This window comes from Cetorhinus maximus, chromosome 17 (assembly GCF_964194155.1).
Source record: "Cetorhinus maximus chromosome 17, sCetMax3.hap1.1, whole genome shotgun sequence".
NCBI lineage: Eukaryota > Metazoa > Chordata > Chondrichthyes > Lamniformes > Cetorhinidae > Cetorhinus > Cetorhinus maximus.
Window position 1 is genome coordinate 6,383,753 of NC_135895.1, and position 25,234 is coordinate 6,408,986.

The 25,234-nt window shown below is 41.6% G+C and overlaps 1 protein-coding gene across 5 annotated transcripts in view; it reads left to right on the top strand.

Annotated features, from left to right (window-relative positions):
• ssx2ipa (synovial sarcoma, X breakpoint 2 interacting protein a) overlaps nt 1–25,234 on the top strand; it is a 71,393-nt gene that overhangs the window by 25,344 nt on the left and 20,815 nt on the right. For 4 of the 5 annotated variants that reach the window (XM_078560668.1, XM_078560670.1, XM_078560669.1 and 1 more), the window contains exons 2-3: nt 20,549–20,668; nt 24,592–24,743. In XM_078560668.1, the coding sequence (XP_078416794.1) occupies nt 20,620–20,668; nt 24,592–24,743 (201 nt within the window). In that variant the 5' untranslated portion in view covers nt 20,549–20,619. Of the gene's footprint in view, nt 1–20,548; nt 20,669–24,591; nt 24,744–25,234 lie in introns of those variants that run through there. The other variant, XM_078560671.1, reaches the window with a different exon arrangement.

A 25,234-nucleotide genomic window follows, 5' to 3' on the forward strand; every position in this document is an offset into this window, starting at 1 on the left:
TAGAAAATTTAGCCAGTGTATAGTTTTAGCAATGGAGCTCCTATAGTGAAACCAGTGCCTGGAGAGGAATTTTGCAGTATGTATTTTTTCTTTTGTTAACATTGTATCCTGTGTAGGATAGTTTGATTATGGGTTGGAAATGTTGTCAAGGCTGCATTGTTGCAATGTAAGTATTATTATGATCTCTGAGAAACTGCTCAGATTGAATTATATCTCTTTCTGCTGTTGGCTACTATAAAGTAGTATTGCTGAATTTGTAATTCTTTGGGCAATTCTTACCAATGAGCTAAAAAGTACTGAAGTGTTGTAGTTAAGCAGCCAGTGGGTAAGAGACTATCAATCTAAAATGTTCGCACAAGTGCAAGGACAGGGGTTAATCCAACAGACTTGGAGAGCTATAAAAAGCAACAGAGGGATACAAGAAAAGTAATGGCGCAAAAGGGGATTTGGGAAAAAAAAACTTTCAATGTATATGAAAGCTTATAGCGCAAGTTTTTAAATATTGATTAACATAATAAACGGGAAGTTAACCAATGAGAAGGCGGATGCAAGAGGGACTAGAGTGGAATATATGAAAATAAACTAGTTAAATGACTACTTTGTATGTGGTTTCACATTCGAGGAAGAAGACAAAACAAGTCGGAGGAACTTTTTTAAAAAAAATACTAAATTTATTAAAATCGTGGAGAAAGTAATGGACAAATTTCCAGGACTTGATGGTTTCCACCCAAAGGTGTTCAGATAAATATGTAAGGCATTTGTAGGTGCTTTAAGTAATTTCTCAAAGCTCTCTAGATTGGAAAATTGCATTCAATCCATAATTTGAGAAGGAAAGAGAAACCAGATGTCGATAGACCTGTCAAATTTCAGAAACTTCTCCACAATTGCTATAAAAGTGACTTGAGTGCATGGTCATGTCTAACTAATTCATTTGAATTTTTTTGCGGAGGTCACTGGCATGGTGGCTAGGACAGTGCTTAGAGATGTTGCCTCTGTGGACTTCCATAATTAATTGGTTAAAGTTCTGGACTGGATTATTTGCAAAATAGAAGTGTGTGGAATCGGAGGTAGCTTTGTAACATTGGTCAATAATTGATTGAAAAGTAGGAGATAGTAAGTTAGGATAGAGTTCATTTTATGATTGGTGGGATTTGATAACTAGTGTTCGGAGGCCTCAGCTTTTCATCTGTATTAATGACCTAGATGAAGGAGGAAAGAGTTGTTACCCAAGTTTTGAGATGAATGAGGTGAGGCAATATAAACTGAAGGGTTTAATTTGAAAGGGGCTTCAGGTGATGGTGGCATAGTAGTATTGTCCAAAGACCCAGGGTAATGCTCTGGGAATCCAAGTTCGAATCCCACCATGGCAGATGGTGAAATTTGAATTCAATAAAAACCTGGAATTAAAAGTCTGATGACCATGAAACCATTGCCAATTGTTGTAAAAACCCATCTGGTGCCCTTTAGGGAAGGAAATCTGCTGTTCTTGCCTGGCCTACATGTGGCCCATAGCAATGTGGGTGACTCGTAAATGCCCTCTGAACAAGGGCAATTAGGGTTGGCCTGGCCAGTGACCCCACATCCCATGAACTAATTTAAAAAAAAAGAACGTGTGCTCCAGAACCTGTGCCCTTGACCAGCTGTTCAGCACAGCTACAACACTGGCATACAGATATAACCTGTGCACAAACAAATCCAATCTGGCCAATTGCTGCTCTGTTTACTCTCGATCAGTAAAGTGATGAAAGGTGTGATATCAGGCAGTACTTACTCAGCAGTAACCTGCTCACATCACTATGGGCGCCAGGGGAGGTGACTGTCCTTGAAATTAAAGCAGCATTTGACTGAGGCATAAATAAATAAACTCTAGCAAAACTGAAGTTGGTGGGAATCATGGAAGGGTGGAAACTCTCCATTGTTTGGCGTCATACCCAGCACAAAGAAAGATGGTGTGTTCGTTGACGGCCAGATCCTCAGCCCCAGGATATAGCTGCAGGAGTTCCTCATGGTAGGGCCAACAATCTTCAGTTGCTTCATCAATGACCTTCCCTCCAACATAAGGTCAGAAGTGAGAATGTTTGCTGATTATTGCAAACTTTTTAGTTTCATTTGCAACTCCTAAGATACTGAAGCAGTCTGTGCCTGCATGCAGCAAGACCTGGTCAATATTCAGGCTTGGGCAAAGAAGGTGACATGAAAGTTACTTGCCAAAGTGCCAGGCAGTGACCATCTGCATCAAGAGAATCAAACCATCTCCTCTTGACATTCAATGGCATTACCGTAACCATTGTCAGATACTTAACTGGATCAGCAAAATAAATGTTACGTATTATGATCCCCATAAGAGACTGATAACAGCTGCTTAAAATAAACTTGAGCTTCTAGTTAATTACTGAAAGGATGGCTGGTAAAGATTTCACATTTAAGATGTTTACTGTAACAAACAGACTAAAAGCACTATTGACTAAACACTATTTTTGTAGGCAACTTATACTTTAAGCTATTTTTAGCATAACTGAAGAAATCCACTATCAGGTATACTTTGCACTGTCCTTTTAAGTAGCTGTCAATTCTCCCAGAATCAGCCCAAAATGATTCTTAGCTTCCAAGGATTTACTTCTGTTCTTTTCCTTTCTCAGTTTAGTAAGTTGTAATCCCAGAACTGTCATTCAGTGTGAGTTTTCTTTGACATTTCTCTCCCTAACTAAAGCTAGGCTGCTCTTCCAGCCTTGTTTTAACTCCCTAAGAATTTGGTCTTTTCAACCTGAATGTGAGCTTCCTGAGTTTAGGTAAGGTGAACCGTAGAATCTTTTGGCCTCTAGCTGCCCTCTCTCTCGGACCCTGGCAGACAAACCTGCCTCTGATGCTCGGGGACACTTTAGAAAAGCATGTAACCTGATATCACAATAGCTTCCTCTACTGTTCCCACCCTAAAGCCCATCGTCATGGTAATGTGCATCACGTGGACCTTGTATCCAGGTAAAGATGTAGCTTAGCTATCCTTGAGAACCTAACTCTCTTTCATCTTGGAACTAAATGGACAATTGTAAAGCACAACTGTTTATAATATGACAATCTCAACCCTTTTCTGTGACTTGGAATTTCTGTGCACTGGCATCACAGCTGTCTGTCATTGTCTGCAAGTGGGAGTATCTTGCAAATTTTTCCCTGTAAAACAATCTAGGCCTTCCTTTGATCTTTGAGCAGCCCCATCTCCCAGACGTGTTATCGGGCAGACTTCAGCCCAGGTCACATGAACCTCATCATTTTACCCTAAATTTAAAGACATAGTCCCAAAATTTTGTCTTAACCCCCATAACTGGAACAGCATTGTTATGACCAGGATGGGAAGAGTGTGCACTTTATCTAGCCCCACTACTCCACAGGTCGTACCATTAGTGTAAATGTTTAATACGTTCACCAAAATGGCCAATTATTTACCTTCACCACTGTTGCACCCAGAATAAGATACCTTAACCAGGCTTCTTTCAATGAACTCGAATGATTGAATTATTTTTGCAAGAGCTGGTTAACACAATTTGTAACCTGAAAGTGTAACTATCCTTTTCAAAAATTCCCCAGCACTTGCATGCGCATAGTCAACAAACTTCAGAGATCGGTGGTTGAAGAAAAATACTTTTTATGAAAAGGATACAGTTTACAGGGTTTTGAAGCTATAGACCTGGTGCTCCCTTGGGCGTGGATGGGCCACTAGTCCCAGTAGATGTCTGGAGGTTCTTGCCAACGGACCTCCAGCATGGAGGAAAACAGAGCTGGATCAATCCTTCTCGTCTCAGCCTCTCGAGTTTCCAAATATAGGCCAGTTCCTCTGAAATAAGGATTCCTAGCTGGATACTAATAACTACATTGTATTTCAAGCAAGGCAACCACAGCATGAGCTTGGGGGCAGCTTTTCCCCTTCTCAGTTCATTCCCAACTGAGTTCAAAACAAGACAGCTCCTCTGTCATGCAATTTCCAGTAAATCATTAAGGCCTTTGCCTTTAAGACAGGCTTTTTCCCCCAACAATTATTGATTGCAGTTCAAATAAGCAAATAGCTCTCCTCCACAATTGCCATGCAAGTCATTTAGCTGACGTCATGAGCATGCTTGCTCCAGTCCAAGATGAATTTATGACTTTTTGGGTCGATTCCCAAGTATCCAAATAATGCAATGTCCTTCCAAATTTTTAAAGAAAATATAGTTCTTGCAGATATAATTCTAACATGCCTCCACCCTTAAGAAGTGAAACACTATTTCCAAATGCGTTTCATAACAGTGTACAGGCAAAACATATACAATATATTAAAAAAAATTCAAACATGCACTGTCATTCATCCCTTATATAGAATCTATATAGTTTTCTGATTTTATTGATTTCCAGATAACTCTACAAATATTGCATTCTTGATAAGGCATCAGCAATGATATTATCCTTCCCAACAAAATGAGCAACCTTTTTAGATGGCTGTGCAAGCAAGCGCCATCAGAACAGCCTGTCATTCTGAGTCTTAAATTTTTCCACAGAGGCCAAGGGATTATGGTCAGCGTATATTAGTGCATCTTTACAGCCATGACATATATATCTCAATGTTTAAGAGCCAGTAACAACCCCAGGTTTTCCTTTTCTACCGTAGAGTATCTTTTTTTATATGCCAATTTAGATTTTGCAGAAAAGTACCTCGCTGGCTTCTCGCTGCCTGATTTTTGTTGTCTTTCAATAAGATCCCACCCACCCCCATGTCATTAGCATCGATTGCCAGCTTGAAGGGTTTAGCAAAATTAAGGGCGGCTAGCACCAGTTCATTAGTTAGGGTTGCTTTCAACTTCTCAAGCTGTCTAGCGTTCTTGACCACAGGGCACCTTTGCCTTTTTTTTTTGCAATAAATCAATTAGTGGAGCAGCTATTGTGCTGAAGTTGGGTACAAACTTGCATTAGAAGCTGCATATTCCTAAAAAAAATCTCATGATTTCCTGTTTAGTTTTAGGGACAGGGTATTCCATCAAAGCCTGTACTTTCTCTGTTCTTGGCAACATTTGTCCCTACCCTATGATATGCCCTACATAAGTTACTCGCACTTTTGCGAACTCGCTCTTGGCAAGGTTTATTCCTAGATCTGGCAACTGTAATTGTTTAAATAGGGCTTCCAATTGTTTTAAATGACCTTTCCGAGTGTTACTGTAAATCAATGCATCATTCAGCTAAACTACACTGTTAGGAGCACTAATTCCAACTTGATTCATTAGCCTTTGGAAAGTGGCAGGATCATTTTTTAGCCCGAATGGCATTACTCTGCATTGGTATAGCCCATTTGGCGTGATAAAAGCCGATACCTCCTTAGCTCGCAACATTAAAGGTACTTGCCAGTTTCCTTTCGATAAATCTATTTTTTTAAATTTCTTAATGAAAGAGTCACATGTTGGCCAGACCAGGACAGCAGATTTCCTTCCCTAAAAGACATTAGTTTCATGGTCATCACTGGGCAATTTCGGACCCTGTGGTGGGATGGTGAAATTTGAATTCAGTAAAAAGCTGAATTAAAAGCCTGATGACCATGAAACCATTGGCGATTGTCATAAAAACCCATCTGGTTCACTAATGCCCTTGAGGGAAGGAAATCTGCCGTCCTTATCTGGTCTGGCCTACTTGTGACTCTGGACCCACAGCAATGTGGTTGACTCTTAAAAGCCCCCTGAACAAGGGCAATTGGGGATGAGCAATAAATGCTGGCCCAGCCAGTGACGTCCAGATCGTATGAATAAATTTTAAAAAATCTTGGTAAGGAATGTGGCGCTGTCAACCCTGTCAATACAACCTTTTAAATGAGGGATTGCGAAGGAATCTGTTTTTGTTACTGTGCATTGATTGTAGAAAGATTAATGCAATCTGGTTGACCCATCATGTTTTGGCACTAAGCCTATGGGAGAACTCCAACTGTTTTGACTAAGTTCAATTTGGTGATTTTCTGATATATATTGAATTCCTGCTTTCACCTGAGCTTGTTTCTCAGGACTTAAAAGATAAGGATGTTATTTTATGGGAGAAGATTCCCCTACATCCATGTCATGCATAGCTAAAGCTGTAGATGGTTTATCCCTATAGACTTCTTTAGTTTCTGTAAGTAACCTCACTAGATCTTCTGATTGTCCTGCCTCTCAGTATGAAAATGTGGTGTCTAACTGTCCTAATATTTCAGTGTTAGCTAACCAGATAGTTGGAGGTTCAATTTGTGAACTGTCTAAATCGTTTGCCACTCTCTGACTTCTCCGCCCTCCACTGTGCATACAACCTAACGTACCTGCTCCTTCTTATCCTCCTCCCTACGATGGTATTGTTTTAACATAAATATGATACAGCCAATTCTTTTTCCTGTAATCTGGATGCTGATCAAACAGTTTACTTTGCCAACCCTTTGAACTACCTTTGTATGGACTACTGAACTATGCTTTCAGGGGTCCCCCTAACACCTCATCCCCTGGTTTGGGTTGTGGCTTGTTCACCTGCCCATTGCTTTAACTGTTTTAGAGCCAAACTACTCATTATGTTTTGAAAAGATTTTGACATAAAATTGGAGCCTTGGCCTGACTGCATCCCACCAGTAATCCATATCGAGAATAAAAAAAATGGTTAACTTCTCTACCATTTCTTGGCTGCAATTGTCCTTTAAAGGGATGTCCTCTGGAAATCGAGTTGTCTTATCCATAATAGTGAGTATATACTGGTGTCCTGCTTTTGTTTTTGGTAATGGTCTCAGTCTACTAACACCCTACTAAATGGTTCCTCAAAAACTGGTATGGGAATTAAGGGTGCCAGTTTGATTGTAGGTTGTGGTTTTCCCACTATCTGGCATATAACGGCACATTTTGCAAAACTCCCCCATGTCCTTGTTATGACCTCACCATTAAAACTGTCAGTCCACATGCACGTGAGTTTTCCATATCCCCACATATCCTGCCATAGGAATTTCATGTGCATGTATAATATTTAGAGTCATAGAGGGCCACAGCACAGAAAAAGGCCCTTCGGCCCATTGATTCTGCGCCTATCAAACAAGTACCTAACTATTCTAATCCCATTTTCCAGCACTAGGCCCATAGCCTTGTATGCCATGGCATCGCAAGTGCACATCCAAATACTTAAATGAGGGTTTCTGCCTCTACCACCCTTTTCAGGCAGAGTTCCAGATTCCCATCACCCTCTGGGTGAAAAATTCTTCCCCTCATCCCCTTTAAACCTCCTGCCCCTTACCTTAAATCTAAGCCCCCTGGTTATTGATCCCTCCACCAAGGGGAAAAGTTCCTTCCTATCTACCCTATCTATGCCCCTCATAATTTTATATACCTCAATCATGTCCCCCCTCAATCCCCTTTGCTCCAGGGAAAATAACCCCAGTATGTCCAGTCTCTCCTCATATAACTCAAACTCTCCAGCCCAGGCAACATGCTGGTAAACCTCCTCTGCACTCTCTCTCTAGTGCAATCACATCCTTCTGATAATGCGGATTCCAGAACTGCACACAATACTCTAGCTGTGGCCTAACCAGCGTTTTATACAGTTCCAGCATAACCTCCCTGCTCATATATTCTATGCCTTGGCTAATAAAGGCAAGTATCCCATATGCCTTAAGCACCTTATCTACCTGTCCCTCCACCTTAAGGGACCGGTGGACATGTATCCCAAGGTCCCTTTGATCGTCGGTACTTACCAGGGTCCTATCATTCATCGTGTATTCCTGTGCCTTGTTTGTCCTGCCCTAGTGCATCACCTCACACTTATCTGGATTAAATTCCATTGATCAGCCCATCTATATCCTCCTCATTATTTACCACCCCACCAATTTTTGTGTCATCCACAAACTTATTGATCAACCCTCCTACATTCAAGTCTGAATCGTTTATATGCACCACAAACAGCAAGGGACCCAACACCGATCCCTGTGGAACCCCAGTGGGCACAGGCATCCACTCACAAAAACACCCCTCGACCATCACCCTCTGCTTCCTGCCACTTAGCCAATTCTGGATCCAATTTGGCAAATTGCCTTGGATCCCATGAGCTCTTACCTTCGTTATCAGTCTCCCATGCAGGACCTTATCAAAAGCCTTGCTGAAGTCCAAGTAGACTACGTGAAATGCATTGCCCTCATCTACACACCTGTATGATATTTCTTTACGATATTTGGGTTGTACCACTACCTGATGAACAACTGTCCACGCTTCATCTGCTGGCCTGTGAGGAGGTCTCCACTTGCTCATTAGTGTCCCATTTTTAATGTAATAACATTCTGGAACTTCCTCAGCTTCAGTTTGGGTTGATTGTGCTTTCTTGACTCCGGATCAGATTGTTGAACCTCAGCCAGAGATTTTTATTAAACATCTCTTTTATCTAAGCCTTTAAAGAAAGTTTTAGCTAACCAAATATCTCTGTGCTATCAATTTAACCTGCAATAATGGACTTTGCTTAGCCATTGCTCGGGTCATCACACACGCAGGAAAAATTCCTGGCGCCTTTTCCTGTAAATGCTCTGTCTCTTTAACCTCACTTTGAGCTTTCAGTAATTACGGGAAAAGCTACTACCTACACTCTAGCTAAATCATTTGCCAGGAGTAAATCAACTCCATCTACGAGTAACTTCTGAACAACTCCTGCCTTCACTGTCCCTGACATTAGGTCGCACTCCAAGTACACCTGGTACAAAGGTACGGGCATACAGTCCCTGCCACTACCATTTATTACAACTTTGGCTTTTAATGCACTTTCTGGTGGAAAAGTTATGCATTTCCCCAGCAAAAAATTGTTTGAGTGGCTCCCATATCTCTCAATATAATATGTTTAGCTGCCTCATTGGAGGGATAAGGGGTTACTTTTCCTATCGACACAAATTCTTCATAACCCTCATGCATCTTAGTCACCTCTCCTGAGCTCTCAGCAGTGTTTGCACTCTGTTCCACTGCTGTAGTTAACGCTGCAACAGATCAAGTTGCAATTTGCAGTCAGGGTTCCTTTTCCTGAATGGCACTTTCGTACCTCAGTAAATCCCATAGATTTCCCACGCAACTTCCAGCAATCTGCAGGAACGTGTCCTACCTTGTTACAATGGAAACACTTGGGCCTTCGAATATCACTTCCACCCTCAGCGCCTTCCTTTTCTGGCCTGAGAAGGAGTTTCTGGAGCATTCCCTGGCTACTTGCCTTCCTTTCACCTTCCCATCGTGTCTCCTTCTTGGGTTTGTGGGGATGATGGAAAAAGGGTTTGGATTTATGAGCCAGCTCATAAGTGTTAGCCATCTCCGTTGTCTGTCTAGCTGTTGCAACCCTCTGGCCTTCAACATAATTTCTAAGAACTGAAGGAAGTGAATTTTTAAATTTTTCCAAGAGAATTATTTCCCTAAGCGCTTCATACATTGTATCTACCTCTAATGCCCGTATCCACCGGTCAAAATTACTTTGCTTTACCCTCTCAAATTCAATATAGGTTTGGCCAGGTTGTTCCCTTTTATGTTTTGAAATTTCTGCCTGTACACCTCAGGGATTAACTCATTCTATCCCTAAGATTTACAATAGTATGCAAATTGGTGGTAAAGTTAATAAAATATATAAGAATGCAACATAAACAAGTGATTAATATAATTAAGTAATTATTTAAAACACATTAAGGATGGCAGGATAGATGATATGTCAAGGCTGCAGCATGGGGGAGCTCCTGATAACATTGTGATCGAGGGCAAGCATGTCTACAGTAAGTGTTTAAGACTTGAACTTCGGCTCAGTCATTGAGCTGGAGGCTGAGCTGCGGATGCCGCAACACCGAATCTCAAATATTATGACAGACGTCCGGAGGAAAGCTACCTGGATGCTTTATGCCAGGAGGCAGTCACGCCACTTAGGGTAGGGTCTTCTGATTTGGTTGGTAGTCAGGGACAGGAGGAAGTGACTGAGTGAGGCAGGTAAGGGGACCCAGAGGGTAGGAGTGCAGTAGTATAAGCCTCTGCAATTGTCCAATAAGTTTGAGGTTTTCTCAGCTTATTTGGATGAGAACAGGGTCTACAGGGTGGATGAGCAAAGTGACCATGGCACCATGATACAGGAAGTCATTCTTGTTAGGGGAGCAAAAAGGAACGTAATGGCAGTAGGAGACAGTATAATGAGGGGGATTGACACCATTCTCTGCAGCAAAGAGTGAGAGTCCAGACGGCTGTGTTGCCTGCCCGGTGCCAGGGTTCAGGATGTCTGCTCAGGAGAGGAGAGGAACTTGCAATGCAGAGGGAGGATCTAGTGGCCGTGGTCCATGTAGGTATCAATGACATAGTCAGTATGAGGAGCTAGGCACCAAATTAAGAAGCAGAACCTCGAAGGAGGTAATTTCTGGATTATTACTTGAGCCACTTAAATTGGCATAGGTCAAATAAGATTAATTTCTCTAATGCGAGGCTCTAAGACTGGTGTGGGAGAAGTGGGTTCCAGGTCATGGGGCACTGGCACCAGTATTGGGGAAAGTGGGATCTGTACCGTTGGGACGGTCTACACCTGAACCATGCTGGGACTGATGTCCTTGCGAGCCGCATAGCTAGGGGAGTAGAGAGGGCTTAAACTGAATAGTGGGGGCAAGGGATCAAATTTGGGAAGATTTGGTAAACCAAAGAGTAGAGACAAGGCAAGAGAGAAAGATATTAATGTGGGAAATGATAGACTATAACAGGAAGGGGCAAAGAGTACAATTCCAAGAGTAAATCAGCTGATGAGGCTAGACGCTACAAAAAATAAAGGAAAAAACTAAAGGCTCTGTATTATAACACATGTAGCATTCAAAACAAAATAGATGAGCTGATAGTGCAAATAGAAATAAATGAGTACGATCTGATAGCCATTTCAGAGCCGTGACTACAGGATGATATGGATTGGGACCTGAATATTGGAGGGTACGTGACACTTAGGAAAGACAGGAAGTTAGGAAAAGGTGGTAATAGCACATGAGAGAGGGATGACCTAAGTTTTTAGGAAGCCAGGATGTAGAAGCGGTTTGAGTTGAGATGAGAAATGATGAAGGCAAGAAGTCACTTGTGGGAGTGGTTTACAGGCCCCCCTAATTGTAACTACATGGTAGGACAGAGTATTATAAAAAATAGATAATGGAAGCTTCTCAGAAAGGGACAGCAATAATCATGGGGAATTTTAATCTACATGTAGACTAGAATAATCAGATGGACAAACGTAGCGTAGATGAGTTCATAGAATGTTTTCGGTATAATTTCTTAGAACAGCATGTTCTGGAGCCAACCAGAGAGCAGGCTATATTAGATCTGGGTATTGAGCAATGTGATAAGATAAATCGATAACCTCATAGTGAGGGTACCCCTAGGTAGCAGCGATCATAATGAGTGAATTTTACATTCATTTTGAGGGAGAAACAAGTGCGTCCAAGACTAATATTTTAAACTTAAACAAGGGGCAATTATGAGGGCATGAAAGCAGAGCTAGCTAAAGTGAACTGGCAAATGAGGTTAAGGGATATGTCGATAGTAGTTCAAGCATACATTTAAAGGGATATTTCAGAATACAGAGAATATATACATTCCAATGATAGAGAGAAATTCCAAGGGTGGACCTGCAATCCATGGTTAACTTAAAAAAGATAGACAGCATCAAACTTAAAGTAAAAGCACAAAGATGGGTGGCAGGTCAGAAGATTGGAAAGAATATAAAGAACAGCAAAGAATGACAAAAAGATTAATGAGGGAAAAATTGGAGTACAAGAGAAATCTAGCTAGTAATATAAAGATAGATAGTAAGAGTTTCTATAGATTATTAAATAAGAAAAGAGTTAAAGTGAGCATTGCTCCTTTGGAAAGTGAGTCTGGGGAATTAATAATGGAACGTAAGGAGATGGATGAATTGAATAGGCATTTTGCTTCAGTTTCCACTATAGAGGATATAAGTAACATCCCAGAAATAGCTATAAATCAGGAAATGGGAGGGAGGAACTCGAGAAAACTACAATTACCAGGGAAGTGGCATTAAACAAATTGTTGGGACTGCAGGCTGACAAATCCCCAGGTCCAGATGGACTTCACCCTAAGGTCGTGAAAGAAGTGGTTAGTGAGATGGTTGATTCACTGGTTTTAATTCTCCAAAATTCCCTAGATTCGGGGAAGGTACCAATAGATTGGAAAATAGCAGATGTAACTCCTTTATTCCAAAAGGGAGACAAATCAGGAAGCTACAGGCCAGTTAGCCTAACATCTGTCATAGGGAAAATGTTAGAAGCTGTTGTTAAAGATGTCATAGTCGGGTACTTAGAAAAATTCAAGGCAATCAGGCAGAGTCAACATGGTTTTGTGAAAGGGAAATCATGTTTAACCAATTTGTTGGAGTTCTTTTGAAGAAGTCACATGTGTTGTGGATAAAGGAGAACTGGTGGATGTACTTAGATTTCCAGAAGGCAGTTAATAAAGTACCACATCAAAGGTTATTGTGGAAAATAAAAGCTCATGGTGTAGGGGGTAACATTGGCATGGATGGAAGATTGGCGAGCTAACAGGAAGCAGAGAGTTGGCATAAATAGGTCTTTTCCTGGTTGGCAGAATGTGGTGAATGGTGTGCCACAGGGATCGGTGCTGGGGCCTCAACCTTTTACAATTTATATAAATGACTTGGATGAAGGGACCGAAGGATTGGTTGCTAAATTTGCTGATGATACAAAGATAGGTAAGAAAGTAAATTGTGAGAAGGACATATGGAGGCTACAAAGGGGCATAGGTTAAGTGAGTGGGCAAAGATCTGGCAAATGTAGTATAATGTGGGCAAACGTGCAATTGTTCATTTTTGGCAGGAAGAATAAAAAAGAAGCATATTATCTAAATGGTGAGAGATTGCAGAGCTCTTAGGTTCAGAGGGATCTGGATTCAAGCCTAGTGCATGAAGCAAAAGGCTAGTATGCAGGTATGGCAGATAATTAGGAAAGCGAATAGAATGTTATTATTTATTGTGAGTTGAATTGATTACAAAAGTAGGAAGATTATGCTTCAGTTGTACAGGGCATTGGTGAGACCACATCTGGAGTATTGTGTACAGTACTGGTCTCCTTACTTAAGGAAAGATCTAAATACATTAGAAGCAGTTCAGAGAAGGTTTACTCGACACATACCTGGAATGGACGGGTTGTCTTATGAGGAAAGGTTGGCAGGTTAGGCTTGTATCCACTGGAATTTAGAGTAAGAGTCAACTTAATTGAAACTTTTAAGACCCTGAGGGGTCTTGACAGGGTGGATGTGGAGAGGATGTTTCCTCTTGTGGGAGCATCTCGAATTAGGGGTCGCCCATTTAAGACAAATGAGAAATTTTGAGTCTTTGGAGCCCTCTTCCTGAAAAGGCAGTGGAAGCAGAGTCTTTTTGAATATTTTTAAGGCATAGCTAGATAGATTCTTGATTAACAAGGGGGTGAAAGGTTATCAGGATAAGGTAGGAATGTGGGGTTGAGGTTACAATCAGATCAGCCATGATCTTATTGAATGGTGGAGCAGGCTTGAGGGGCTGAATGGCTTACTCCTAATTTTTATGTTTGTATATACTGCTTCATAACCCACAGAAACCTCTTCTGAAGGTGATGTGTAAACCTTGTGCTGTATCTGCAAGCCTATTCTGTCAGGGCAATGTCCAGAGTTCTTTTGCATGCTTCATTTGCTTAGCTATCTTCTCAACTAAATAAAGAATGTCCCTACATCCGTTTCCTCAAACTTTGGAGGAACTTGTGCGAATTTAAACATCTCCCCACTGGGCTTTGTGTTGGGGGTGGTTTATTCATCAGAACTTTCCCCAGCATCTGAGGCCTTTTTAAAATTGCAACCTTTTAAGCTGGCATTGCCTTTTTCATTTCTTCTCTCTTTTCTCCCTTGCTAACTTCGCTGTCTAGAGGTCAAGTTCAAGTCTTTTCATTTCTTTCTTTTCCTAATTCAAGTTTTCTCTTTTTTCTCATTCAAGGCAAGGCCGAAATGAGATCAGCCATGATCGTATTGAATGGTGGGGCTGAATTGCCTACTCCTGCTCCTAGTTCTTATGTTCTGTGCTCTAGCCATTCTATGCTGACACTACATTGGAAGGCACAGTAAATCGTGTAAATGGGAGGAATTTACATGGGGAGATAGACCAACTGGCTAAGTTGACAAAGCTATGGATGATTGAGCTTAATGTGGGGAAGATTGGGGATATCATCCATTTTGGATCTGAGATAAATGGTAATATTTTCTTTCTCGGAGAGATCAGGAATTGTGGAGGAGCAAAAGGTTTTGGGTTTCCTCGTACAAACATCACTAAAACCTAGTGTGAGCTGAAGGGAAGAATTGGAGAATAGTGTAAGCATTAATTAAGGGGGATGATTGAGAATGGCAATTGTCAGTGTGGGCCAGGAATTGAAAATGAATCTGAAAACCGAGCCAATATGAACAGGCATGAGGAAAGAAAGAAAGAAAATACTTTTACTTTGTTGACATATATATAAGTCTGAATATAAACACAATCCTATTTAACAATATATAGCCACAAAATTCTGCAATTTCTCCAAGAAAAAGATGAAAATCCCAGTAGTGTCGTCATTTTTTATTTAGAAAAAGTTGGCTAAGCACTTTTAACTTTACTGGTTGATGAGCTGTAAACGATTCTCCTGCAGTCTTTTCTGTGGTAGAATGCCCCCTATATGGTAGAAGAGAACTTGAGCTTTTCAATGCACTGTAAGGACTGCTCTTCTAGTACTGGCTGTTACAGTAAGAGCCTGGCTTCTTTAATTTGTTCTTGCAATGTGAGTGTTGCTGGCAAGGCCAGCATTTATTGTTGATTTCTTGTTGCCCTTGAAGGTGGTGGTGAGTTGGCTTCTCAAATTGCTGCACTCTGTGTGGTGTAGATGTGCCCATGTACTATTAGTGAGTTCCAGGATTGACCCAGCAACAGTAAAAGAACGGCAATCCAGTTCCAAGTCAGGATTGTAAGTGACGCAGATGGGAACTTCTTTTTATTCATTCGTGGGATGTGGGCATCGCTGGCTAGGCCAGCATTTATTGACCAGCCCTAATTGTCCTTGAGAAGGTGGTGGTGAGCTGCCTTCTTGAACTGCTGCAGTCTTGTAGGTGGTGATGTGCCTGTGAGTTTGTTCTCGTTTTTCTGGGTGGTGCTGTCAAAGGAGGCTTGGTGAATGTTTGTAGCAACAAAAACTTGTATTTATATGGTACCTTACAGGTGCATTGTCAGCAAATTTTGACACCAAGCCGCATCGGTAAAGTTAGGGCAGATGGCCAAAAGCTTGTCAAACAGGTAGATTTTAAGTAGCATCTTAAAGATTGGTAGAGAGTCAAAAGCTTAGGGAGGGAATTGGGGCTTTGGTAGCTGAAGGCACAAGCGCCAAAGATGGAGCCATTAAAATCAGCAATGTGCAAAAGGCCAGAATTAGAGCACAGATATCTTGGGGTTGTGCGGCCGGAGGGTGTTACAGAGATAGGGAGAGGCATGACCATGGTGGGATTTGAAAACTAGGATGAGAATTTTAAAAATCAAATTGTTGTTTGACTGGGAGCCTAGGGACATTAGTGAACACAGGGGTAAGGGGCTGGGGTCGCTGGTGGTGAAGACTTGGTGAGAGTAAGGACGGGCAGCAGAGTTCTGTATGACCTCAAGTTAGCATTATGTCCATAGTCTCTTCAACTCTGCTAGGAATCTGACCCCTGGATTAAAATCTAGTGGGCCCTTTGTCCTTGCAAATCACACCTCCTTTTCTAATGTCCTTTTGTTTTTCCAAGTCCTTGAACGTGTTATCAGATGAACCAAACTAGCACATGACATGCTATGTGAATGTGGTGCATTATCCTGGTTTGTCCTCCTTGACCTTTGCCACAGTTGACTGCACCATCCTCCTAGTAACACCTCTCCTCTATTTCAGAGCCCAATGAGATTGTCCTCACTTGGTTTTCTTTTTATTTTTTAACAGGATGTGGGTGTCATTGGCTAGGCTAGCATTTATTGCCCTTGAAAGGGTGGTGGTGAGCCATCAGCAGCAGCAGAATTGTATTTGACCACAGTCTGTAACCTCACTATCAACATCCTGGGGGTTACCATTGACCAGAAACTGAACTGGACTAGCCATATAAATACTGTGGCTACAAGAGCAGGTCAGAGGCTAGGAATCTTGCGGTGAGTAACTCTCACCTCCTGACTCCCCAAAGCCTGTCCACCATCTACAAGGCACAAGTCAGGAGTGTGATACAAAGAAGATCACATTGAGCAGCTTAGGTAGGCAGCCAGTTTTCACCAGCAGCTTAGATGTGTGTGGAGCAGGTCAATATGATTGTCTAATGTGTGGGTGAAGAGTTATCATGCTTCCCTCTTTCATGTACTAGTTTGCTTCTCATTTTAAGCCTACAACCCTGACTGACAGCAATGCAAAAAGAGGGACAAATGTGCAAGCCTCTTCCTTGTCTGTATAAACTGTTCGTCAGGATATCCTAAAAGGCAAATACCATAAGTTTGTTTTCAATACCTTGTTTAAAAAATCCTGGTACAGTGTATGTACCATAGCTCTGAGTAAAATATGTGACTGTCTTGCTTATTTAGGCAAAGATCAAGGTACATGCTGTGGCTTTTAACTGGAAGAAAATTGAATTGTGGTGTTAAATCCTGGTTAAACATTCATCATTAATTTCATTATTGCCATTAGGTTCTGTCTTTTATTTTGAGTAATATTTATTTGGTCATAATTTCCTTGATTTCAAACTCAAATGAGTTGCAATAAAGTGGAACACTGAATTTTGCAGAGGTTTATTCAACAGTTCTTGACCAAATTAAACAGTCTGTTTGTCCTCAAATAGCCTGTCTATTTTTTAATTCTGACGTACTAAAATCAATATTTGGTTGGTATCACAGAACTTGAGTGTTGTTGAAAAAGGGACATGTCTAATCTTGCACTCACCAGGACACTTGCAAGAATACCAATCTTAAGGGGGAAAACAACAATTTATACCAGTGGTGGGCAACCTACAGGCTGCATCAGGGTTCTGAGTGCAGCCTGCGAGATATTTTGTTGACCGTTGCCCATGCAGACGGTTGCCAGATTCCACTGGTTTTGGTCCACATAGTTTTTTTCCTACCGGTATTATTAAGTGATATACACGTAAAGTAAGGGCACATGAAGTGAGTTGCATGGTGATTGCACACCACATTGACTGAGAGCCGTGTGCTCCTTTTGTATCATGATTAGTGCACATGCCCGATTTCAGTCTTGTGGCCCAGAGATGGAGGGCCACTCATGTGGCTCACTCACTAGCCTGTGGTTGCCCATCACTGATTTTATACTGTATGTGAAGAGGGTGCTGATTGGTTAGCAAGTGGCGTTGCCATGGAGAATGCACCGCTGATGGTGACTGACAGTTAAGTGCCAAGCTTTGTTTGAAATTTAAACCAGGCAGCTTGACCCTGACTGGTCAAGGCATTGCCATGAGGAATGAGTCAGCGAATGGCTGTACTTAAATTTGTTTAACTGAAACAGGCACAATGTCTGTACATGTTCTTTCTGTTTGCAAAGGACAGGGCCCTGTGTATTAATATATGTAGCTTCCAGTACATGCAAATGCACCACTTTGTGAACTCGATTATCCTAAATTGGTTGTCGATAGCATATTGAGGATTATTTAGCAAATGTTGTCCAATTGTGGAATCACATCTAATGTTGGACACCGTTTTGAGTTTTGCAAGCACAGGCTGGCTGGGTAGGTTCTGTACCTTGCCTGTTGCGAACAGCAGCTGGGACACACTGATACAATCCACCAGTTTTTGGGGCATAAAGCCTGCCTGGCATCACTGGCACTGAAATTCATATACCACATAACGTATTTGTATGATAGGTAGAATGTCTTTTTGGCTTGACAGCAGCATCCTGTTAGTGGTGAATACAACTCTTGTTGCTACTGCATAGTAGCAGCGTGAAACAGCTAGCTTCGCCTGTTGCTCAAATTTGAGATACCCTCGAAGGGATTGTCAGACAGAACATTGCACCTGTTTCAGCTAAACAAACTAAGTGACGGCCATTTGCAGACTCATTCCACAAGACAGTGCCTTGGCCAATTAGGGTCAAGCTGCCTGGTTTAAATTTCAAACAATGCTTGTCAGTCACCATCAGTGGTACATTCTTCATGGCAACGCCACTTGCCAACCAATCAGCACTCTCTTCACATACAGTATAAATTGTTGTTTTCTCCCTGGTATTCTTGAGTGTCCTGATGAGTGGAAGACAAAGCTTAGATATGTCTCTTTTTTCAGCAATACTAAAATCAATATAGTGTTTTATTTGTATCCTTCAGAAAATGGTAGTAATGTAGTGGTTGCTGCTTTTACTTGACAATTGTTTACATCAGCAACCTCCTTGTTTCCATGTCAAAAAGGAACCTGAAGCTGAATATTCATGAGCTAGCTGGGCTTACTGGCTGTACATAACTGAAATAAATTAAAATATGGTAATCTTGTGCAATTGAAATCATGAATCCTTTTCACAATATGCTTTTTTTTCTGCAGATTCGCTTTTACTGTTAAATTTTGCAGTCATTACACCCATGACCTATACCACCTAGAAGAGCAAGTCAGCAGGTGCATGGGAACACCACCACCTGCGAGTTCCCCTCCAAGTCACATACCATCCTGAGTTAGGCATCAATTGCCATTATTTCACTGTCACTGGATCAAAATCCTGGAGCTCCCTCCTTAACCGCACTTACAGAGCACCTTCATCACATGGACCACAGTGGATTGTCACCATATTCTTGAGGATATGGGCAATATATTATGGCCTTGCCAGTGGTACCTGTATCCCATGAGTGAATAAATTCAAAAAATTTAAGAACAGCAGAGCAAGAACGGTGCAGTTTATTTTGTAGAGGATTAGAGAATAAATTAAATATATATATAAACGTATTACTGTAGTTATATTTGGAATTGATCCAGAAGCCTTCACAAATGTAAATTCTACTTGCCTTGGCATTGAGACTGAACAGGGCTGCTTTGTATTCCATTTTCAGGTTTGATGAAAGCCATCCACCTGAGATGTCCAGTAATGCCTTGAAGCAAGGGTGGGGTGAAAGCTCTTGTGTTCAGTCCCTCCAGGGCCTTCTCTTTCCTTTCTGTTTCTGTAGCCTCTTACAACTCTCCGAGCATTCTGTGCTCCTCCAACTCTGGCTTGCGCATCCCTAATTCTGTTTGCTCTAGTGTCTTTTTTTTTGTTTAATCATACCTCTCTGAAGTGCCTTGTGACATTTTTATTCCATTGAAGGTGTTATACACATATGAGATGTTCAAAAGATATCGCATTTCCATATTGGAAAACTACAGGGTATCCTACCCTCTGGCTGTTTGTGATTTTGGGATTTTACAGGGTGCTGCCGCCCCAGCCCCCGGAGTCCTCCCACGATCCTGAGGCCTGCAGCAAATTACTGCTGGCAGCAACATTAGCTCCTTTAAAGCGAGACTTCTGCTTCTTGCTTGAGGAACTCCTACCTTAGAGAGCTTCAGCCAATCTATTTGACTGGCAGCCCTGGTTCCAGCGGCATCAGCTGGGAGCAGTGGCTACTCCTGGGACTACAGGCAGTCCAGTTAAGCCTGGGGTTAGGGGTCTTGGTGGGAGGAAATTGGGGTGCAGTGGGGGCAGCGTGCGAGAGGCCAGGGGGAGTGTTAAAATCGGGTGGGGGGCAGGGAAGATGACCTTTGGGAGGGGGGTGCCTCCATTGGATCCAGGGAGCCCACAAAGGGTGTACACTCTTGCCTGACACTAGCTCATACAGCTAAATTGCCGTGTTCCCCTCATGGTGTGCGTCTCCCTCTGCCATGGGTTAAATGCTGGTAGTGGCAAGATGAGACACTTCAATGGCCATTAATTGGCCACTTAAGGACCTCAACAGGCCCAAGTGCAGGCGAGCTGCCTGCCTCCTGTCAAGTTTCAGACAGGTTGGGGTGACTAGGCAGCGGGAAGATTACCTACTGTATTTTACCTACCCTCTTACTGCTTTCAAACCTGTTGGTGGGGCAGTGTAAAATCCAGCCCTTTGTTATTTCTGTGAACTGTTAGTTTTAACTTGGTTAGTTTTCATTGAGTAGCTGGAAGTCTACGAACTAAGGATGTGGCCTGGATGAAGGCCTTGTACAACAGCACCTGCCAAAGTGTTCATAATTCCCAAGGGCTTATCTTAATGCAACACAACAGTTCCTTTGCACCCCCACCCCAAATCAATGAAACTGGTAAAAATTACAAACCCTAATTTTCTGTGACTAAAGAATGAAGACAACACCCATCTTTTTATCCTGCCACTCCCATAAGGGAAAAACTGCCTAAGATGTATGAAACGTTATGCAAACCCCTCAGAAGCAGAAGTGTCATGACTTCTGTATTTATTTGACCATTGTTTCCCCTTTCAATAAAATAAATAAATGTTTCTAAGTCTATAAGTTTAATCTTGGTAATGACATTGCATTGCTGACGTAATTTGAAAAAAACCATTAATTTTTAGATGTTGCTTTCTATTTTTAGGTGTTGCCTGCATTGTGATATTTAAATCAGTGCTCAAGTGGTTGTGCAGTTAATCAGGCTGCTTGCTTGCTATGGGAGATTGGAGAGCTATAACCATGCCAGAGCAAGAGTCAACACCAGGTATGTGCACATTAGTTTTAACAGTGTTTAAATTGGTTACCAGAATAGCACAAAGCAATAATGTTGTGTGGTTTGACTATTTTCAATGCCAGTATACTTTTGTTATTTTATAATTAAGGATGGATGTGCCTTTTTCCCCTGTGGCTTATGTACTTCTAGTAAATCATTGCTGTTAATAGCAGCCATTTCACACTGTGGAAACACAGCTAAATCTATCTGTGGTGTATTGGGTCTATTAATCTACCTATTATGATCTTTCATAATTTCATCAATCAAAATGTTCAGTTAATGAATTGAATGTAAACTTGAAGACAATAGGGTTAATTGAACAGTTTTCATATAGCACTTGCCCCCTTGTATCCCCTTCTTCCCCCACCATGGGAGAATGGTATTGTGATAAACTGCACTGTTTCCTGTTTCAATGTCCACTTCCCTGTGATGAAGTCAACTGAAATTGCTGTGATGAATTTGGCATGTGGAATGTGTATTGCGCGCTGCATTCTATAGAGAAGAGAAGCCTAATCAATTACTTCACCATAGAGAAGACTATTCCTAATACAATTTCAGGTGGGGTGAGTCAGTACCAAAGCTAGCATTAAGTATCAAATCTATTGGCAACTTTCCTGTTGCAGAATTCCAAATGAGCCAGTTTTTAAAATTCATTCGCGGGATGTGGGTTACGCTGGCTGGGCCAGCATTTATTGCCTATCCCTAATTACCCTTAAATTTGGTGAGCTCCCTTCGTGAACCGCAGCAGTCCATGTGCTGTAGGTACACCCACAGTGCTATTAGGAAGGGAGTTCCAGGATCTTGACCCAGCGACAGTGAAGGGGCAGTGATATATTTCCAAGTCAGGATGGTAAGTGGCTTTGAGGGGAACTTCCCGATGGTGGTGTCCCCATGCATCTGCTGCCCTTGACCTTCTAAATGGCAGCAGTCATGGGTTTGGAAGGTGCCGTCTAAGGAGCCTCGGTGAGTTCTTGCTGTGCATCTTGGAGATGGGACACACTGCTGCCACTGTGGTGGTGGAGGGAGTGAATGTGGGTAGGGTGCCGAAGAAGCGGGCTGCTTTTCCTAGATGGTGCCGAGCTTCTGGAGTGTTGATGGAGGTGCACTCATTCAGGCAAGTGTAGACTGTTCCATCACTCTCCTGAATTGTGCCCTGTAGATGGTGGACAGGCTTTGGGGAGTCAGAAGGTGAGTTACTCGCTGCAGGATTCCTAGCCTCTGACCTGCTGTTATAGCCACAGGACTTATATATCTAGTCCAGTTCTATTTCTGGTCAATGATAGCCCCCCCGACTCAAGTATGTTGATAGCAGGGGATTCAGCAATGGTAATGCCATTGAATGTCAAGTGAAATGGTTGTTTTCTCTTTTGTTGGAGATGGTCATTTCCTGGCACTTGTGTGATGTGAATGTTACTTGCCACTTGTCAGCCCAAGCCTGCATATTGTCCAGGTCTTGCTGCATTTTGACATGGACTGCTTCAGTTTCTGAGGAGTCATGAATGGTGCTGAAATTTGTGCAATCATCAAAGAATATCCCCACTTCTGACCTTATGGAAGGAAGGTCATTGATGAAGCAGCTGAAGATGGTTGGGCTGAGGACACTACCCTGACGAACTCCTGCAGTGATGTCCTGGAGCTGAGATGATTGACCTCCAAACAACCACAACCCTCTTCCTTTGCGCTAGGTATCACCCCAACCAGCAGAGAATTTCCCCCCGATTCCCATTGACTCCAGTTTTGCTAGGGCTCCTTAATGCCGCACTCGGTCAAAAGCTGCCATTATGTCAAGAGCAGTCACATTTGCCTCACCTCGGGAGTTCGGCTCTTTTGTCCGTGCTTGTGGGCTGTAATGAGGTCAGGAGCTGAGTGACCCTGGTGGAACCCAAACTGATCATCTGAGCAGATTATTGCTAAGCAAGTGCCATATGATAGCACTGCTGATGATCCCTTCCATCATTTTACTGATGATCAAGAGTAGACTGATGAGATGGTAATTGGCCTGGTTGGATTTGTCCTGCTTTTTGTGTACGGGACATACCTGGGCAATTTTCCATATTGCTGGGTAGATGCCAGTGTTGTAGCTGCACTGGAACTGCTTGGCTAGGAGCGTGGCTAGTTCTGGAACACAAGTCTTCAGTACTATTGCCGGAATATATTGCACCTTATTTGCTGGAGCCTCTGTTGCACCTTATTTATGCTGGGAACTCTACACAAGTATAAGCAACTATGCATGCAAATTTTAGGAAAGACTCTCCATTCATGAATGCAGCTTAGAGTCTGTCTTCCTTGCCACACTCCTTAATACTTTCTCACTTCAGAAACCAGTCCAGTATTTCTTGAGCCTGCTTAAGTTAAACTCTTCAGTGTAATTCCATGATGAGATTCATGAAACAAGTTATTACTTTGAGTTTTTAAAGTTAAATTTGATTTTGATTTTGGTTTCATAAAATGTCATTAAGCTTTTTTTCCTTCATTTTAATATTAACAATGTTTTTATAGAGACATGTAGTTGATGTGTTTTTTAAGATATAATTACTTCATGGAAAATGAAGCTTGTTCAAGTAAACAAATACCTGTCAAAATTCCTAGTTTGATCAAACGCTTAAAACGACCTTTAGTGAAGGCCTTCGAGAAGGTGCAGGAAAGGGTTATGAGAGTGGTTCCAGAGATGAGTAGCCTCACTTGTGTGGATAGATTGGAGAAGAGAAGGTATAGAGGAGATTTGGTAGAGGTATTCAAAATCATGAAGGGTCTAGACAGAGTAGATAGAGAGAAACTGTTCCCATTGGTAAAGTTTTTAAAAAAAAAAGTTCACAGGTTTAAAGTCGTTGACAGACGAAATGAAGGCGACATGAGGAAAAAACTTATTTACGCAACAAGCGGTTATGATCTAAAATGCACCACTTGAGGCTGATGGAGCCAGATTCAGTTGTGGTTTTCAAAAGGGAATTGGATAAGCACCTGAAGGAAGTTTGCAGATCAATGGGGAAATGGTGTAAATGGCTCTTGCAGAGAGATGTACAGACAGTACTGGTTGAAGGTTATAGCACAGAGAAAAGTCATTGTGATCCTATAAAATAAGAGTAGCACATTCTGTACAGCCTGACTTAAGAAATCAATTTTTTAAAAGTTATTTCTGTTCTTAAAACATTGTTTTAAACTGAACTTTATTTGTAGTTTAACATATATTTTGTGAACATCATGCCTCTTGTCTGGGTTTGAACTTGGTTCTGATCTAACAGATTCACTCACATGCTGCCTGTGCTATTTCCCTGGCTTGACCACGGAACATGACTGACGCAGCCTTTTGAGAGACAGGGACCAGGAAGGATTTGGCATCAAAACTTGAGGCTGTTGTTCCACGTGCTCAAACCATAGATGCAACGTGCAAGTGGTGCAAACCCGACCTCTGGCATTTCTCCTGGGCTGCTTGCAACAGCACTCAGGAGATTAACCCTTAATTCCTGGAGACTCCATGATAAACCTGGGAGAGTTTGCAACTCTTATGCTTATAGATCTTTCATTGGTGCTGAAAGTTTTAGTTATGAAGTAGATCGTGTAATGTTCCTCATGTAGCTCTTTCCCATATTTATCAATAAGCAAAACCCACCCTGTAAGTGATAGATATCTGCCTTTTTGAATAGAACAACCATACAGTTTGGCTCAGAGTACTTAGCATTGGATGCACAATTTTGGAAGTAATGTGATTATAAATATTCAAACTGCTATTTTCTATTTGCAGCATCTTTGATAGTTAGTTAATTCCTGAAAGAATTCTAATGTTTCATAAGCTGACTTAAAACGAAGGGTATTTTTAAATGGTATTAATTAGTTTCAAAATGAGTCACTTTATAAGTCTGTCTGTTAGTTGCTGTACAGGATTGGCTCATCTAATTTTCTGTTTCTTCTGACAGACAGCAAAGAAATTATTTATCGTTACGCGTCCAGATCACGAATGTCTCCCCACAACAGTTTCATTGAGGCATTGCCTTTACTTACCAGTCATAATTTAAGTTTCTTTTGTACAAAGGAGAATGTAGATCAATGCATAGCATACCTCAATCAGGCAAGTTTTTTAAAATAAAAGATCACATTTGATTTTGTGATGTGTATTTCCATTAAATGATTCCATGGGTCAAATGTTGATTCTCTTGTCTTTTGAGTGTAATCACAATCATTTTCAGCCCTGTAGCAGTTTTTCACCTCTACAAAATTTGCAAATATTTAAAAATCTGCTTTGCCTTTTTCTCTTTCCTTAATGGGGAAAGATTCATTTTACTAGGGATGGCAGCAAATAATTCATCCTCAATCATATCTTAATGCTAGTGTACATCCTAACAAAAATTGTAATGTAAATCAAAACTGAGTTGGCTTACCAAGTAAAGGAAGTATTGTTGCCAGCAGTATGAAAAAAAATTCCATTAATGGGACTGACTGCCTCACTAGGCAGCATATAAAGAGTACTTAACCAGCCATTTCAAATACTTGTATTCTGTGGTGTCACATTCAAGAACACTCGCAAAGTAGAGACCTAACTGACTCAAAAGGTTTTTAAGT